At 43.6% G+C, this 16,364-nt stretch overlaps 1 protein-coding gene across 3 annotated transcripts in view; it reads left to right on the top strand.

Annotated features, from left to right (window-relative positions):
- The first annotated feature begins 4,555 nt into the window (after window positions 1–4,555).
- LOC144941090 (multiple PDZ domain protein-like) overlaps window positions 4,556–16,364 on the top strand; it is a 171,612-nt gene continuing 159,803 nt past the window's right edge. For 2 of the 3 annotated variants that reach the window (XM_078867554.1, XM_078867553.1), the window contains exons 1-5: window positions 4,556–4,861; window positions 9,795–9,859; window positions 12,556–12,767; window positions 13,822–13,992; window positions 15,137–15,273. In XM_078867554.1, the coding sequence (XP_078723680.1) occupies window positions 9,844–9,859; window positions 12,556–12,767; window positions 13,822–13,992; window positions 15,137–15,273 (536 nt within the window). In that variant the 5' untranslated portion in view covers window positions 4,556–4,861; window positions 9,795–9,843. The remainder of the gene's footprint in view (window positions 4,862–9,794; window positions 9,860–12,555; window positions 12,768–13,821; window positions 13,993–15,136; window positions 15,274–16,364) is intronic. The other variant, XM_078867555.1, reaches the window with a different exon arrangement.

The raw sequence follows: 16,364 nt of genomic DNA, 5'->3' as shown, positions 1-16,364 counted from the left end.
CATTAAGTACTGTTGGTGCTCGTGTAAAGTTAATGGGGTGAGTGCAGCAAACAGAAAACGCAGTCGAGTGTGCATTTTTGTAAAATGCGGTTGCTTCATATATATGTGTGTGTGGGACGCGGTGACGTGGGAGTTATGATCGTTTGGCAAATCACCCCTCCAGCCTTTCATGCTGTTGGTAAAATATTGCTTCCAAAGTTCATGAGTAAAATTTGCGCGCACACACACACACCCAGGTTGTTTAACCGTGTGTCTCCTGGCCAGGTGAGGCAATGCAAGGTTACGACCACAGGTGAGATAACCAAAGGTGAGGGCCACAATGGCGAAATGTTAATTACCTCACATGGCATACAGAAGGTCGTGGGTTCGATCCCAACCCTGACAACTGCTGTATATTTGGAGTCTGTGTGTCTCTTTCCCCATAGTCGCATGGATTTTTTTCCAGGTTCTCCGGTTTTTCCCTCCACATTTAGAATCGACACGCGTTTAGAGTATTTGGCTGTGATACATTTCCACGCGATAAGCCACTTCGTTGAGCTATCATTTGTGGCCAGGTCACTTTTGAAAAAGAGCTCTACAGCTCAGTGAGCAATTCAACCTTTTCAAAATTACAAAATGGATTAATGCATCAGCCATGATCAATCCACTGCTGAATGGAGACGTCCCAAAAGCGTCGCCATCCCTCGCAATCCTGCGGGCGATAATGCTGCACGTGGGCTGATTTCATCGCTCCATCTCCGCGGCGGATGTACTCTCTCGGACGCGTACCATCTCTTGGCCGCCACTCCATCACTATTCTTCACCATTTGTCATCATCATCATCATCTCTTCGATCGACGTGTCACTGCCCCAGGCCGCCCTTAACACATTCCTCTTGCGGAGGGAGCTGGTAGGAACGTTGGGTTGATCGGTCAATGGCCAGGGTCAACGGCGGCGTGGTGTATTCCGCAAATATGGCCGACTGTGAGGGCGGGCACAAGCCGGCGTGAGTAGGTTAAGCGTTGAGTTTTATAAGGGCACCACGGGGTGACCAGCCCCTCCTCATCCAGCACCACCCCTCCCACCCCCCACCCAGCCTCTCCCCACCCAGCCCCACCCTCCGCACCCAGCCCCTCCCTACCTTCCCCTCCCCACCCAGCCCCACCCTCCCTCCCCACCCAGCCCCTCCCCACCCTCCCCTCCCCACCCAGCCCCTTCGTCCCCACCCAGCCCCTCCCTGCACGACGGGCGGACACAATAATCCCCTGTGGGCTGGTGTAACCAGGAGGTTCCTACCAGTATAAAGACTTTGTATTGTCTTCAACCGGCATAGGTTCTCTAATCCACGTGTTACTCTCTCTCTCTCTCATTGTCTCTCAATGCAATTCCAAGAATGCACCCCCCCACGCTTCTTCGTGCACTTTCCAGCCAAGTCTTTACGTTCCATTATCTTTGTTAACGTCAACGTTTCTCTGAACACGTGCGTGTAGTACGTGTAACAATAGTGTCTTACAGTACTCGCGTCACGGGTTTTGTTGCATAGAGCAGTGTGTAAGATCGTCGCCGTCCTCTGTGAAGACCGGTATCTGCCATGGGAATGTGGAATTTCCACTGCTAGCAGAGTGCTCCCAAAGACGATGAGCGCTGCATCCCCATCACCGCGTGCAGAAACCGACACGGTTTAATTTAATCTGCACGTACACCGCCGTTATAGTCTGATGCTCTGTAACATTTTATTGTAATGCTCAGTTTTGTATTTAATGACATTGTAATTAACTTCCCTACTCAAACAGGCTTAGGAGAAGGCATTTTTACAGATTTAGATAATGACACGGATTAAGCGGTAAGACCAATTCGTGTGTGGCTAAGCCACGTGTAAGATAAATGAAAGCATTGTTAGAACTGCAGATAAGCCCATTTGCAAACATTTAGACTTTCTGAATAAAACTCCACCTATTTTCTTGGTTCTTTCGGTAAAGTCATGTAGAAGGGAAATAATAAAATAATAAAAATAAAACAAAAAAATAATTCTCACGACGTTTCGGCCACAACGCAAGCAGCCGTCCTCAGGTGAAGAACAGGTCTGTCAGAAAGACAGCGTCTCATTCAGAAAGACAGCGTCTCATTCAGACGCTGTCTTTCCGACATTATTTTATTATGTTTTATTTTTATTATTTTACTATTTCCCTTCTACGTGACTTTACCGAAAAAACCAAGAAGATGAATCCCTGCAGTCACGAAAGCTTTAAATCGAAAACTCAAGTTCAAGTTCGTTAATTAGGTATAGCCCTGTGAGCCATTCGGCTCTTGAATCGGGTGCAACCGCAACAAACAAAAAACAAAAACATGAACAAAAAAACATCTTAAAGTGACTATATGTGACTGAGTGCAAACAGAAAATCCAAGAAAAGACAGCAAAATATTGCAGAAAAAAACAGCGCACACCAACGCAGTGTGCAAAAATCCCAGTGGGATGCAAGTCTCCGCCTACTTAGACCACTTCGGCCTTGGAAGGAAACGTGCGATTCACACATTAAGTGTGACATGACACAGGTGTGAGGACAGGATGTGAAGTCAGGTAGGTGTGAGGCAATGTTTGAGATCACACAGGTGTGAGGTGAGACAGATGTGAGGTGAGGCAGAAGTGAGGTGAGACAGGTGTGGGGTGAGGCAGGAGTGAGGTGAGACAGGTGTGAGGTGAGACAGGTGTGAGGTGAGGCAGAAGTGAGGTGAGACAGGTGTGAGGTGAGACAGGTGTGAGGTGAGGCAGGAGTGAGGTGAGACAGGTGTGAGGTGAGACAGGTGTGAGGTGAGGCAGGAGTGAGGTGAGGCAGGTGTGAGGTGAGACAGGTGTGAGGTGAGACAGGTGTGAGGTGAGGCAGGAGTGAGTTGAGACAGGTGTGAGGTGAGACAGGTGTGAGGTGAGACAGGTGTGAGGTGAGGCAGGAGTGAGGTGAGGCAGGTGTGAGGTGAGACAGGAGTGAGGTGAGACAGGTGTGAGGTGAGACAGGTGTGAGGTGAGACAGGTGTGAGGTGAGGCAGGAGTGAGGTGAGGCAGGTGTGAGGTGAGGCAGGAGTGAGGTGAGACAGGTGTGAGGTGAGACAGGTGTGAGGTGAGGCAGGAGTGAGGTGAGACAGGTGTGAGGTGAGACAGGTGTGAGGTGAGACAGGTGTGAGGTGAGGCAGGAGTGAGGTGAGGCAGGAGTGAGTTGAGACAGGTGTGAGGTGAGGCAGGAGTGAGGTGAGACAGGTGTGAGGTGAGGCAGGAGTGAGGTGAGACAGGAGTGAGGTGAGGCAGGTGTGAGGTGAGACAGGTGTGAGGTGAGACAGGTGTGAGGTGAGGCAGGAGTGAGGTGAGGCAGGTGTGAGGTGAGACAGATGTGAGGTGAGACAGGTGTGAGGTGAGACAGGTGTGAGGTGAGGCAGGAGTGAGGTGAGACAGGTGTGAGGTGAGACAGGTGTGAGGTGAGACAGGTGTGAGGTGAGGCAGGAGTGAGGTGAGGCAGGTGTGAGGTGAGACAGATGTGAGGTGAGACAGGTGTGAGGTGAGACAGGTGTGAGGTGAGGCAGGAGTGAGGTGAGACAGGTGTGAGGTGAGGCAGAGTGAGGTGAGATAGGTGTGAGGTGAGACAGGTGTGAGGTGAGACAGGTGTGAGGTGAGGCAGGTGTGAGGTGAGACAGGTGTGAGGTGAGCCAGATGTGAGGTGAGGCAGGTGTGAGGTGAGACAGGTGTGAGGTGAGACAGGAGTGAGGTGAGGCAGGTGTGAGGTGAGGCAGGAGTGAGGTGAGGCAGGTGTGAGGTGAGACAGGTGTGAGGTGAGACAGGTGTGAGGTGAGACAGGTGTGAGGTGACACAGGTGTGAGGTGAGGCAGGAGTGAGGTGAGACAGGTGTGAGGTGAGACAGGAGTGAGGTGAGACAGGTGTGAGGTGAGATAGGTGTGAGGTGAGCCAGATGTGAGGTGAGACAGGTGTGAGGTGAGGCAGGAGTGAGGTGAGACAGGTGTGAGGTGAGACAGGTGTGAGGTGAGGCAGGTGTGAGGTGAGGCAGGAGTGAGGTGAGACAGGTGTGAGGTGAGACAGGTGTGAGGTGAGGCAGGTGTGAGGTGAGGCAGGAGTGAGGTGAGACAGGTGTGAGGTGAGACAGGTGTGAGGTGAGACAGGAGTGAGGTGAGGCAGGTGTGAGGTGAGACAGGTGTGAGGTGAGGCAGGTGTGAGGTGAGGCAGGAGTGAGGTGAGACAGGTGTGAGGTGAGACAGGTGTGAGGTGAGACAGGAGTGAGGTGAGGCAGGTGTGAGGTGAGACAGGTGTGAGGTGAGACAGGTGTGAGGTGAGACAGGAGTGAGGTGAGGCAGGTGTGAGGTGAGACAGGTGTGAGGTGAGACAGGTGTGAGACTAGACAGGAGTGAGGTAACACAGGAGTGAGGCAGGTTTCGTTGGTTAAAGTGTCTATGATAAAAGATAATAAAACAAACCTCAAACCCTCCACTAATTCTCAAGCGCGTGAGAGAGAGAGGTGATCACGCAGGTAAGGAAGTTGATGTGGCGTGTGTTGGTGATGGTGGTGATGTGTAGTGTGTTGGTGATGTGTTGTGTGTGGTGATGTGTCGTGTGTGGTGATGTGTCGTTGAGTGGTGGTGGTGTGTGGTGGTGGTGGTAATGTGTCGTGCGTGATGATGTGTTGCTGACTGTTGAGTGTCAAAGTCTCTGTGGGGTGGGGCCCGACTCGCTTTAACTCCATCAACAGAGGAAGTATTCTCGCACGCCGCACGACGCATTCCGCGGCCGTGTTTGCTAGCTGTTAATTACTTAGGCGAACTAAAAAAAACCCCACGTCGCTTCGACGCGAACGTCCTCAACAAGTGTGGGTTCGGCCCGACGCCGGTGAGCTTTGTTTGTTTGTTTTTTTCTTGCTTTTTTTAGTATTTTTAAATTAAACGCAAGGTTTTTTTTTCTTCTGTTTAAGCTACTTGCTTCCTCACGAAGGCACCAACAATGCATTGATTGGGTTTAGCAATTAATATATTTGTCGCTTCGTAGACCGAAGTGATATCAGCTGGGCGAAGTCTTGGTAGTGTACTGAATGCACTCGTTGTGTGAATTAAAGTTTTGTTGAAGTTTATTTGTTAATTTTTATTTTAACTCTGTTAAGGCCTAGCGGTCCTACGGGCCTACCTACTCGCCTGGTTGGTCCTACCGGAGGATTTGGTTTCGAGTGGGTAGGGCGTTCTAGGTGAGCCCGGGGCTTGCCGAGAGGCAATATGCCACGCTGTAAAGATATCATTAAAGTTTAACTTTACCTTTTTTGTTGCATAACTCGTTTGAAGACGTTCCGGGATGATGTTTAATGTTTAATTTTACCGCATACTTTACACTTGTTACACCCGTGCATAAGTACTGCATCAATGTATGGATATAATGTACTGCACATTGCCTTAATATCGTACAGACGTTTAAACCTTACGCTCGCAAATTGTGAAATTTGATATCGCGGTGTTTATATCTGTAAAAAAGTAGTTTCTCACAAGTTTGTGAGGCGACCAAGTAACGTGTCCAAACCTTTGACCGAGTAACGCTGTACAATATGCAACGCGGTGCGGTCGTAGGTTTAAACATAAATCAAAACAGTCACTCCCTGTGCAAGCTAAGACTGCTGCACCTTGCTGTTGTTTTTAATTTAAAGAAGAAAGTCAAACAATTAAACAGACGTGCATACCACGGGGATTCTGTAACGCTCTTCAACGCTATTCGGTGATTACAGCGCTTTTAACAAGCACAATTAACAGCACACTTCACGGGTGACCTTCAAGGGAAATTATATAATAATTGACTAATCAATCGTGTCATGAAGAAGGTTCATTGCCCAACACGTCGTCTGTTTATATGTATTCATTTAGTCTCTAAGGCTTTTATGTTATTGACAGATTTGTTGAGATGTTCTTGCCCAAACATCACTGATGGGGCCAATAATGCTGCATGGACGCTTTCAACCTCAAGTCAATAATAATTACATTTAAACTTGATTTGAAGCTTTCGTGACTGTAGGAATTACTCTTTGGTTTATTTGGGTAAAGTCACGTAGAAAGAAAATGTATTCAATAATAGAACGCGACGTTTCGATTGCAACACCGGCAGTCGTAATCAGGTAGAACTTCGCTAAATTTGAGAGATAAACACAGACGACTGCTTGTGTTAAAATCGAAACGTCGTGTTCTATTATTTAATGTATTTTCTTTCTACGTGACCTAACCGAAAGAACCAAAGATTAATAATAATAACATTTCTCGCTTTGCATCAAGGGCCTCAAAGCGTTGTACAGGACACAGCAGCGGCAGACACTCAAATTAAAGTTTAATAAGCGTATAAATAGGTTTTAAGGCGCATTTTAAAAATGTCCAAGCTTTTATACACGAATCTATTGTGACATTTCTATAAGATGGAATAAAAATTTCAATGCTATCCCGATAAAACGTAACCCACATGCGAAGAGGTTTAAATATTGTTACTTCCTTTGTATGTATTTGTTTTTAATGCAGATATTTTGTACGCAGCTGATGACATTTTAATTCAAAATCAGCTACGCGTGTGGTAGATTTCACCCAGTTGTAGACGATGCGTGATTAATATAAACAAATCATAACCTGTAAACCCTTATGGTTTACCTCGTATTCTTTTATAGGGAAATTGAGTTTTCAGGTCCATACGGCGTACAGCAAAAACATGTTTTAATGTGTCTATTTGTTTGTGTTTCTGCCTTCTGATGGGACTGTGTAGGATGAACGTTGAGATTTATAAGGACACGGGGTGACCAATACGGTCTGAATTGATCTGTAATAAGGTGATAAGGGGTTGACAGATCTGACAATTCCTCATCGGAAATAGACGATTGAACCCATTTAAATACATTTTAAAATAAGTTGACTTACTTTTTTTAAAATATACTTCTCATTTTAATCTTTTATCAAGGTACTTTAACTTGGAAAAGTCATTGAGATGGGGCATTATTGGACACCCTGTATGGAGCCACATCTGGCATATTGCCACAGTTGTAGATTCCCGTGTTATTGATCGCATATTGACATTACATACAAAAGGGAAATTTCATAGCGCTTGTAATTGTATAGATTATTAGGAGAAATATGGAGTAAAACAGTGGGTAAGCATCGTTCATGTTCTTATATTTGCAAATGTAAAACATAGCAAAGTCCTGAGGTGTGAGAAGTGTACACTGACACTTCAGTTAAGTGTAGTTATGCTATTATTGGTTCTTTCGGTAAAGTCACGTAGAAGGGAAATCATAAAATAATAAAAATTAAACAGTAAAATGTGAGAATTTTTTTGTTTGATTTGTTTAATTTTTATTATTTCCCTTCCACGTGACTTTACCGAAAGAACCAAGAATATGAATCCCTGCAGTCACGAAAGCTTTTAATCGAAATGTAGTTATGCTGTTTACAGATCCTAATGTGTGTTTATGTATCCATGTTGAACTTATTTCGCACTGTATGTAGCTAACCGTGCCAATAGGAGGTGTGTAGGTAACTCCTTTTGTCAGCAAGAAACATCTGCGGATCAACAAGGATATTGCTTGATGTTGTGCCACTGGAGTGTGATGTGGCATCCCATCATAATCATCACCATCATCATAACCACCGTTTTGTTTAACGTGGCCACATTTTCTTTACACCTTTACAGGGCTCGCGGTTTGATATAACTTGGTTTTTTTGTAGCTATCACAGCTCTAAGAGGCAGATCCGTCTTCAAACTTGGCGGAACTCGTACAATCTTAATGCTTTTCTTTGCTTAGATAAAATAAACAGTGTAGCCCACGTTTTTAAAGCTAATTCAACACAACTACTGTAAGTGCAACAGTTTTCACAAATGGAACATATGCACAACTGTGTTATGATAAATTTTATAACGCACTTTGCATTCCAATGTACAATAATCGTGTAAATCCCATGAATTTCCAGCAGTGCTATTACTGCTCTGCATGTCCACCGATGTGTCTCATTCCAATTAGTGAATTTAATTGGAATTGGCACTCATTTGAAAACGTGTACACTTGTGCACTTTTGGAGGAACACTCTCTTTATTCTCTTACTGATAATTATTGTGATCATTTCTGAGCGTGTGTCATTGCGGTATTGTAATTGTGCAATGCAGTGAAATTAAATTCACTTGTTCGGAATGTTCTGTAAAAATAATTTACAATGCTGGATGAACGCATTCCCATGCCGTCTAGGTCATTACAGCTGTTAAACCATATTTCACCATACTGTTCAGTGCTGGCTGGCGATCGAAACGTCGTGATTTATTTGATTTTTCAATACGTGACTTTTATCGAAAGAACCAGAGTATGGATTCCTGCAGTCACGAAAGCTTCAAATCAAGATTGGTATAGGACCAGTTCAGAAATCACTTGCCACTGATGTTAAGCCATGGCCAGAAAACAAACTCGGGTTGCCGTGTTGAGAGCATAGTGTTGCTGACCGTTGCACCAATGCTCCCTGTTATAAAACAGTGTCATTACCAAATATAGTGTGGTTTTTATTTGCACTTTTAAAAGACTGCCGATATTATTTGTATTGGACTTTGAATGAGTTTTTATAATATGTATTAATGCTTTAACGCTGCTGTTAAATGAGTCACACTTCTGTCTCAATTGGGGATGTTTTTTATGGCTAATGTTTCTATAAACTGAATTTTAACACGGTGAAAAATCATATAATTTATATTATTGCCTGCAAAAGAGGCTTCCGTTAATCTAAAAATACTAAATGATGTTGTGGGCTTGGGCAGGACACATTGCGAGAAGCGATGATGACCGATGGTCAAGAATAATAATTGGAATGACAGCCAAGAGATGGGACGTGTCCGAGAGAGATGGAGCAATCAAATCAGCGAGTGTGCATTTGCTGAGCGGACTGTGACATCACAGGACCATGAGGGATAGCGACAGCTTGGAGAGAGGTCTTCGTCTTGTTTGTGCAAGACTTTCAATTTCTCAAGCGACACCGTTGTTTTTGTGCTGATTTCTCTTTGATTTTTGTGTTTAGTTTGTTGTCCTTCCCCCACACCTCCAATTAGCACGATGGGCTATGTACGGTGCGACAGAAGTTCAACATACATATATTTGTGTCACCTATTTTTTGTTTTACTTTTGTTAGTTTCTTGGTTCTTTCGGTAAAAACTGACACAATGTCCGATTTAAAGCTTTCGTGACTGCAGGGATTCATTTTCTTGGTTCTTTTGGTAAAGTCACGTAGAAGGGAAACAATAAAATAATAAAAATATAAAAACAATAAAATTCTCACGACGTTTCGATTGCAACACAAGCAATCGTCAGGTGTGAAAACCACAGCAAGAAAATTTGAAAAAAGTGGCTTTTTTTTACCACCACAGAGAAACAACCTTATCGGCCATGATCAATCCACTGCTGGATGCAGTCCTCCCCAACGTCTCCATTTCTTACAATCTCACAATGCAATGATCCAGCCAGCGCCTGCGCACGAGCTAATTTCGTCCCACTCCATCTTATCGGTGGACGCCCTCTCAGAGGTGTTCCATCCCTTGACTGTCACTTGTAATGAAGCGGTGATATAATGTAAACGAATCGATGTGAAAGGATCAGTGCTTGTACATCTTTTTAAAACCCCGCTTAGGCAGATTAATTTTCTAATGGTTGTGTTAATGCTCCACTACCAGACTCAATTAATGCATGTCCTATTAAATACTTTGATTGGTGTGCAGCATGAAATGGAGGTTAGTCAAAGTACAACGTGTCAGCCTATTTAATTGGTGTGTCGGATCGCAGGTTTATCATGCGGCTGCTTTTAAAAAGATGACTCTGAGCCTACGCTGCCATGCCAAGTATTGAAGGTATTTCACCCACGTTATTAATGTTGGAGCAAGTGTGATGTTTATTTCCTTTTGCGGTATTGATCGGTTTTGAATGGTCATTTATATAAAAAAAATTAATGGTTCAAAACAAGGTTTAATATATGGACTTGTGTATATGGGGCCACTGCACTGGTTAATATGAATTCATTTCGAATCACCCCATCTAGACCAAACCCATATTTCTCAGAGGCAATGAAACTGTGGGGGTGTTCTCACGGAGGGCTTCATTTTAATTAACCTTTAATTTGTTTTGGTGTAGGCCGGGGGTTGGATGTGGGTGTTGTAGATGAGGGGAAGCATGTTAAGATGATTGTCTTTAGAATATATATTTATGCTGAGGCATTGATAATGAGCAACATGCATTGTTTAGGCCTATTTTTGGGACTTAAAATTAGTTTTACAGCTTTGGAATCTTTTTGGCATTATCCAAGATCATGAAAAAATAAGTACAGATGTCCCCGAGTTAAGATGGTCCGACTTACGATATTTCGACCTTACGATGGCGATACGACAAAATTGTAAAATATTTTAAATTTCGTGCGGCAGGCAAACGCATCAGCGTACGAATCTTGGCGAGTACAGTACAATATGATATGTTACAATACGTTCAATGCATGTATGATACGTAGCTTTAGCGTTTTCATTTTAGGGTTACCACGATACGATACTTTCAATGCATGTTAAAAGTTTTTATAGCAGATGGGATTGTTTCCTGAAAAAAATTTCTATTAAATTAAAGTTCATATAGGTAGGCTAAGAATGTACCTTGTTTTTTACTTCACATTTTACTGTGCAATACAGTATTGTAATTAATAAATACATACAGTATATAGTTTATACGGTACGGTACTGTAAATTGCTCTGTTTTGCTAAATTATCACCTTTCTTTAAGACTCCTGGGTAGGCTAGGCCATCTTCGACTTACGATATTTTTCACTTACATTGGGGTCGTCGTAACGCATCTCCATCTTAAGCAGAGGACTACCTGTATAGGTTTTACCTGTTTCTGGCAATGCCAAAACATAAGCATAGGTTTTACCATTGCCAGAAAGGATAATAAAACCTATACATTTTTCATCATCTTGGATAATGCCAAAATATTCCCATAGATCAGGGGTCGGCAACCTACGGCTCCGGAGCCGCATGCGGCTCTTTACGGGCTGCTTCTTGACGATATGTACGTATGTACAGTATGTACTCAGATGCATTGCGGCTCTTGAAATACTGAATTTTGTACCGAATTGGAAAGAAATGGCTCTTCTTGTTATTTTGGTTGCCGACCCCTGCCATAGATGTAACTGCTCGACCCGAGCGTTACGTGTTCTGTTACTTGTATTGTATTTGCTGTTGGACTTTTGGCATTCTCTGCTCTATCACATGTCAGACAAGGCCATGCTGTATCTAGTGTAGGCCTTTTGGTTTCAAGGACAATGCATATTTTATCGGAGCATTGTTTTTGCATGTTTTGCCACAAGTATGTGTGGTTAATGCAGACTTGATGCCTTGCAAAATGTATCTATTTGGTATTTGAACATCTTAACATTGCCAGAAAGGGTAAAACTTCTTGTTATATTTTCATCATGTTTTACAGCTCTTTATCTTCTAGGACCAAGATTACAGTATTTTAGCCTACAAGTAGCAAGCAAAATTTTCAGTGTTATCTTGATATATCATAACCCGATGTATTCAGGCTGGCTACATCTTGCCTCGGATACATTGCAGGAATGTTGTTGCTGATGTTTAGGTGGATTCTGGTAGAACACGTTTGGATATTCAGCTACCCACTGAGAAGTTCTGCAGATTAGGAAACCTCAGTTTAATATTTTTTTAATCGGTCATCATAACAATGCATATGGGGAGTGATTTTGAAGGTAATATCAATATTTTTCGAAAATAAGGATTAATCATGGAATAAGTCATTGGCTTGAAACAGAATGCAGAATCGCTTCTTGGCATGGATGAAAAGGTTTGGCCAGGTTCGTCCACAATTGTGTGTGTTTTATGAGCATTTTTTCCTTATCATGAAAAGTGTACAGATTATTTATGTTTGAATTGCAATCCTAAAAAGGTTGGTATGCTATATATACAAGTAATCAAATAAATATAGCGATTATATTAAAGCTCATCAAAATCCTTAATGTGTCTGATGTGTGTGTTCATAATCGTGTCGCTATTTGGAATCCTTGCAAAATAGTCCAGAGAACAGGCCACAGAGATGGACATCACAGAACTGCTACTGAATTATATTTGTATGTACATCTCTCCCCCCACACACGCATATACGAAGGGGAATACTGTGGCTCATGGCAGTCAAACTGATATCTTTTTTTGTGATGGCTGGAATGTATCCAGATGGAGTGATAGAAAAACCTAATTACATTTTACGTACACTAATTGGTCACCAACCTGAGACCATCAACTCACTGCACGTGAGAATGTGAGTTAATCGCACGTGGCAAGGCCAAATCGAACACAGGTGCACAACAGTTCTGTCTCTGTGATCTCACCCCCGACCCACCCATCTGCCTTCTGCAACCACGTCCATTCACTGCGCATGCGGTGCGGTTGTTTGGAGGATTCGTGTGTACGGCGTAGTGTCTCGACGCGCACGTCCAAAATCCTGGAACCCGCCCCACCGTGACATTGCTCAAGAGGATGTTGCTGCCGCTGTGCAGATGTGCAGGAGGCTGTGCAGTCCATCGAGCGACTGCAACAACGCCTGCGACAGAGGGCGGGCGGGAGCGGCGGCGTAGGCGTTGGTGGACGGGCCAAGGTCGATGTAGCGTCGCACGAAGCGCACCTAAGACTGCTCAAGGACACCCTGCAGAGTTCGACATTCCGGAGCATCTTTGCACTGCAGGGCTCCATAGCGCAGCTTGACAAGCAGGTCTGGCTCTGCGTCTGACAGTGCATCGCTATTTTAACACTCGGGAGTTGAGGAGGGGTGGGGCAGGGGACATTCTGTTGGTGATCTTGACAATGGTTCTGTAGTTGGGACAAATGGATATACTTGGTATGTGTATTAATGTGATGATGACAACAATGGAGCAGTGACGTGTCTACTGCTGCCTTTAGGTTATGCGACCGTATCTTCGATGTGGCATGGAAGCTATGAAAACAGTGACTTTAGAGTTTGAGTCACGTCCACGGCTGACATCGGTGATGAGTGATTTCTTAACTGGTTCTGGGCCAACTTTCAATCCACACCAACCAGCATAGTGAAGTATAGTCAAATCTCCCCCATGCCCATAACACTCTCAGAAGGCCTTTAGCCAGCAACGAACTGACAAAGGGCTGTTCATTATTATTTAACACCTTTGTAGGCTACATTTGAAGTAAAATATTTCCCAAACTGATGTGGAAAGTAAACTTACGTGTGATCCTGTGGCGGTGAATACCCGGCTTCTGTTACGCATCCAAATTTAATATATTATGCCAGGGCTGGCACCTTGTCCCATTTGAATATTTGGTGTTTTTTTTGATATTTTGATGACACAGCGCCACCGCTATTTTCGACGTTATTGTGAAAATTCCGTCACAGTTCCTATGATTGCTTTTTCATTGCTTTCATGGCTTTATTTTGGTGATTTCGAAAAGTGTATTGGTTTAGCCATGTTTGTTTGTTGTAGTACAGAGTTAGACTGATGGCCTTAATCTAAGTTGTCTTGTGGTTGTTGTTGTTGTTTGACTTGCATCCCACTGGGATTTTTGCACACAGCGTTGGTGTACGGTGCTTTTTTCTGCAATATTTTGCTGTCTTTTCTTGGATTTTCTGTTTGCACTCAGTCACATATTCACTTTAAGATGTTTTTTGTTCATGTTTTTGTTTTTTGTTTGTTGCGGTTGCTCCCGATTCAAGAGCCGAATGGCTCACAGGGCTATACCTAATAAATGAACTTGAACTTGACGTTACATGTGTTACCTGTGTAATTCTCCTGCAGCTGGATTCGCTGCCGAGCAGGAGGGTGTCCCAGTATGACTTCTCGCCGTCGGGCGAGCTTGTGTTTGAGGAGCACGGAACATCCGTTCCCATTATCCAGCTCCCAGCGGCGCCACTGCCCCCCACTGTGGATGATGAGGACTTTACCCTGGTGGTGAAGCATCTAGCTCAGGTGGGTTCTCATCGTCATCGTCGTTTATTATGATCTTAATTATTGTTCCTCACTGTCAACATCGTCATGTTTGACGATGTCATCACCATTGTCATCGTCGTTGTCATCAATTGCTTTATTATCATCGTGTTTTGTTATTATGATCGTTCTTCATGGTTAAAGAGTAATATTTGTCATCGTAATCACCAAATGGTTATATTATCGTAACTAGCAGTAGCAGTTGCAGTGTCATTAGCAGCAACAGCAGCAGTAGTCATCATCATCTGCCATGGCCTATCCATTGCTGGATGAAGGCCTCTTAAGCCATTGCCATCTTTCGGTACTGAAATGTAACTACATATCTATCATCGGCATGCAAACCAATTTCATCGGGCCTTCTCATTGTTCGATATCATCTCGCATGTTCCCTCCTCTTGGCTGCCAGCAGCGTGCAGCATCATGTAGTGGTACCTGCCAATAGCAATATTGTGATCATTATCAATAGCCAGAATCATCATTATTATCTTGTCATCAATCATAGTAAAAAATATACAATATGTCATTGTTCCTATTGTTCTCAAATGTGCGTGTACCCATGTGCATATTTGCAACAAAAAAACAATGCTATTAAAACTATCAATTCGTTTTAAAACTATAAACTAAGCCGGGGGAAAAAACTGTAATAATTTTATAATATATCAAAAACATTGGGATACAAATCATTTACAGTTATGTGCCAATGATTCCAAGGTAAAGTACCACAACTATTTCATGTACCGGATAACGCCTACAGAGTTTTCTCAGAAGCGACCTGGCCACAAACGATAGCTCAACAAAGTGGTTTATCACGTGGGAATGTATAGGAACAGCCAAATAATATAAACACGTGTTTCCAAATGTGGAGGAAAAAACCAGAGGGTAAGCTGTCGCGTGCCAGCATTGTGGTCCAAATTTGCCACCTGTGAAAGTTACCTGCACATTACTGAATTGGGATTACACCCAGCACCATCGCCCCCAACTGTAAAACTTCTGCAGACTACGTGAAACGTAGCCCCTTCACGATAGCCTTGTACTATGAGAATGACGCTAATACCAATTGCACAAAACTATTATTATTGTTAAACGCTACGCTAATTGCGTTGCTGTGTTGTCGTCAACGGGGCAGGGCCGGCTTGTGCACTTTGTGGACCTCGACAAGCCTGAGGGCGTCGGCCTGGGCTTCAGTGTCATGGGCGTGAGGAGCGAGAATGGACACAACGGCATCTTCATCAAGGCCATCCACGCGGACAGCATCGTCGGCAGGTGGGCGTGTGACGATTCGCCTCTTCCCCCCCCCCTTGCCCCCTCGCAATTCGATGAGTTATCACAACTCTGGGCGCAGGCAGGTCCCACTGCCACCACCACCACCTCCGTATGTCCCCTTGCAGTTCGATGAGTTCTTGCAACTCTGAGCACAAGCAGGTCCTCTCAACAATATGATTGCCTTTTTTGCCGATGTGGTGAATGTGGAGCCTCTTTCCTGGCTTACAGGGCTCGTGACGTAATTACATAAGGCGTGTATGAATATGTTCCACGGAGAGCTCGACTCTAGAATTAGGGGGCATTTAACCTTATTGCTCGAGCATTATCGAGTCAAACTAAGGCACATTTTTAGGGTTCTTAGGGGTCATAGACGTTACCTTTGACCCATAGAATCAAACTGAGGCAGCTGTTTTGATCATTAGGATTAGACGGTTATTGCCCCAATACTCGCGGTCAGAATAAGGCCGCTTTAAGATTCTTAGGCATCACTGTTTTGACCCGAGGCGCTCTGGCAAAGGCATATTTAGGATTCTTAGGGTTCAATGCTGTTGGTCGAATTTCAAAAAGTCATCATCAAGAGTGATGTAGCCACAGGTCACAATCTCGTAGAGTAGAGTATCCTCATGGAAATATCTTAAAGATACTCAGTGGTCACATTAAGGAATATTATAGTGATGATACAGCAGTGATAAATTCAAAATCATACTGGGCATCTGTGAATAAGAGCTTTAAAGTTAATCGGATTTCTCCAGTACGAATAAATATTCTGATCTAATACATCTTGGTTCTTTCGGTAAAGTCACGTAGAAGGGAAGTAATAAAATAATAAAAAATAAAACACAATAAAATAATTCTCACGACGTATTGTGTTTTATTTTTATTATTTTATTACTTCCCTTCTATGTGACTTTACCGAAAGAACCAAGATGAATCCCTGCAGTCACGAAAGCTTTAAATTGATCTAAGACAGTTTTATAGGACCCTGCTACGTTGCGTTGGAACGAGCCCAAGACCCCGACTTGAGAAAGCGAATGCTGTTGAAATCCTTTTGCTAAAACTACTAAAACTATCCATGATAGTGTTTTTTTGGG

The sequence above is a fragment of the Lampetra fluviatilis genome, chromosome 24, assembly GCF_964198595.1.
Source record: "Lampetra fluviatilis chromosome 24, kcLamFluv1.1, whole genome shotgun sequence".
NCBI lineage: Eukaryota > Metazoa > Chordata > Hyperoartia > Petromyzontiformes > Petromyzontidae > Lampetra > Lampetra fluviatilis.
The sequence above is the reverse complement of the archived record's forward strand: the minus strand, read 5'-3'. Positions and strand labels throughout refer to the sequence as shown.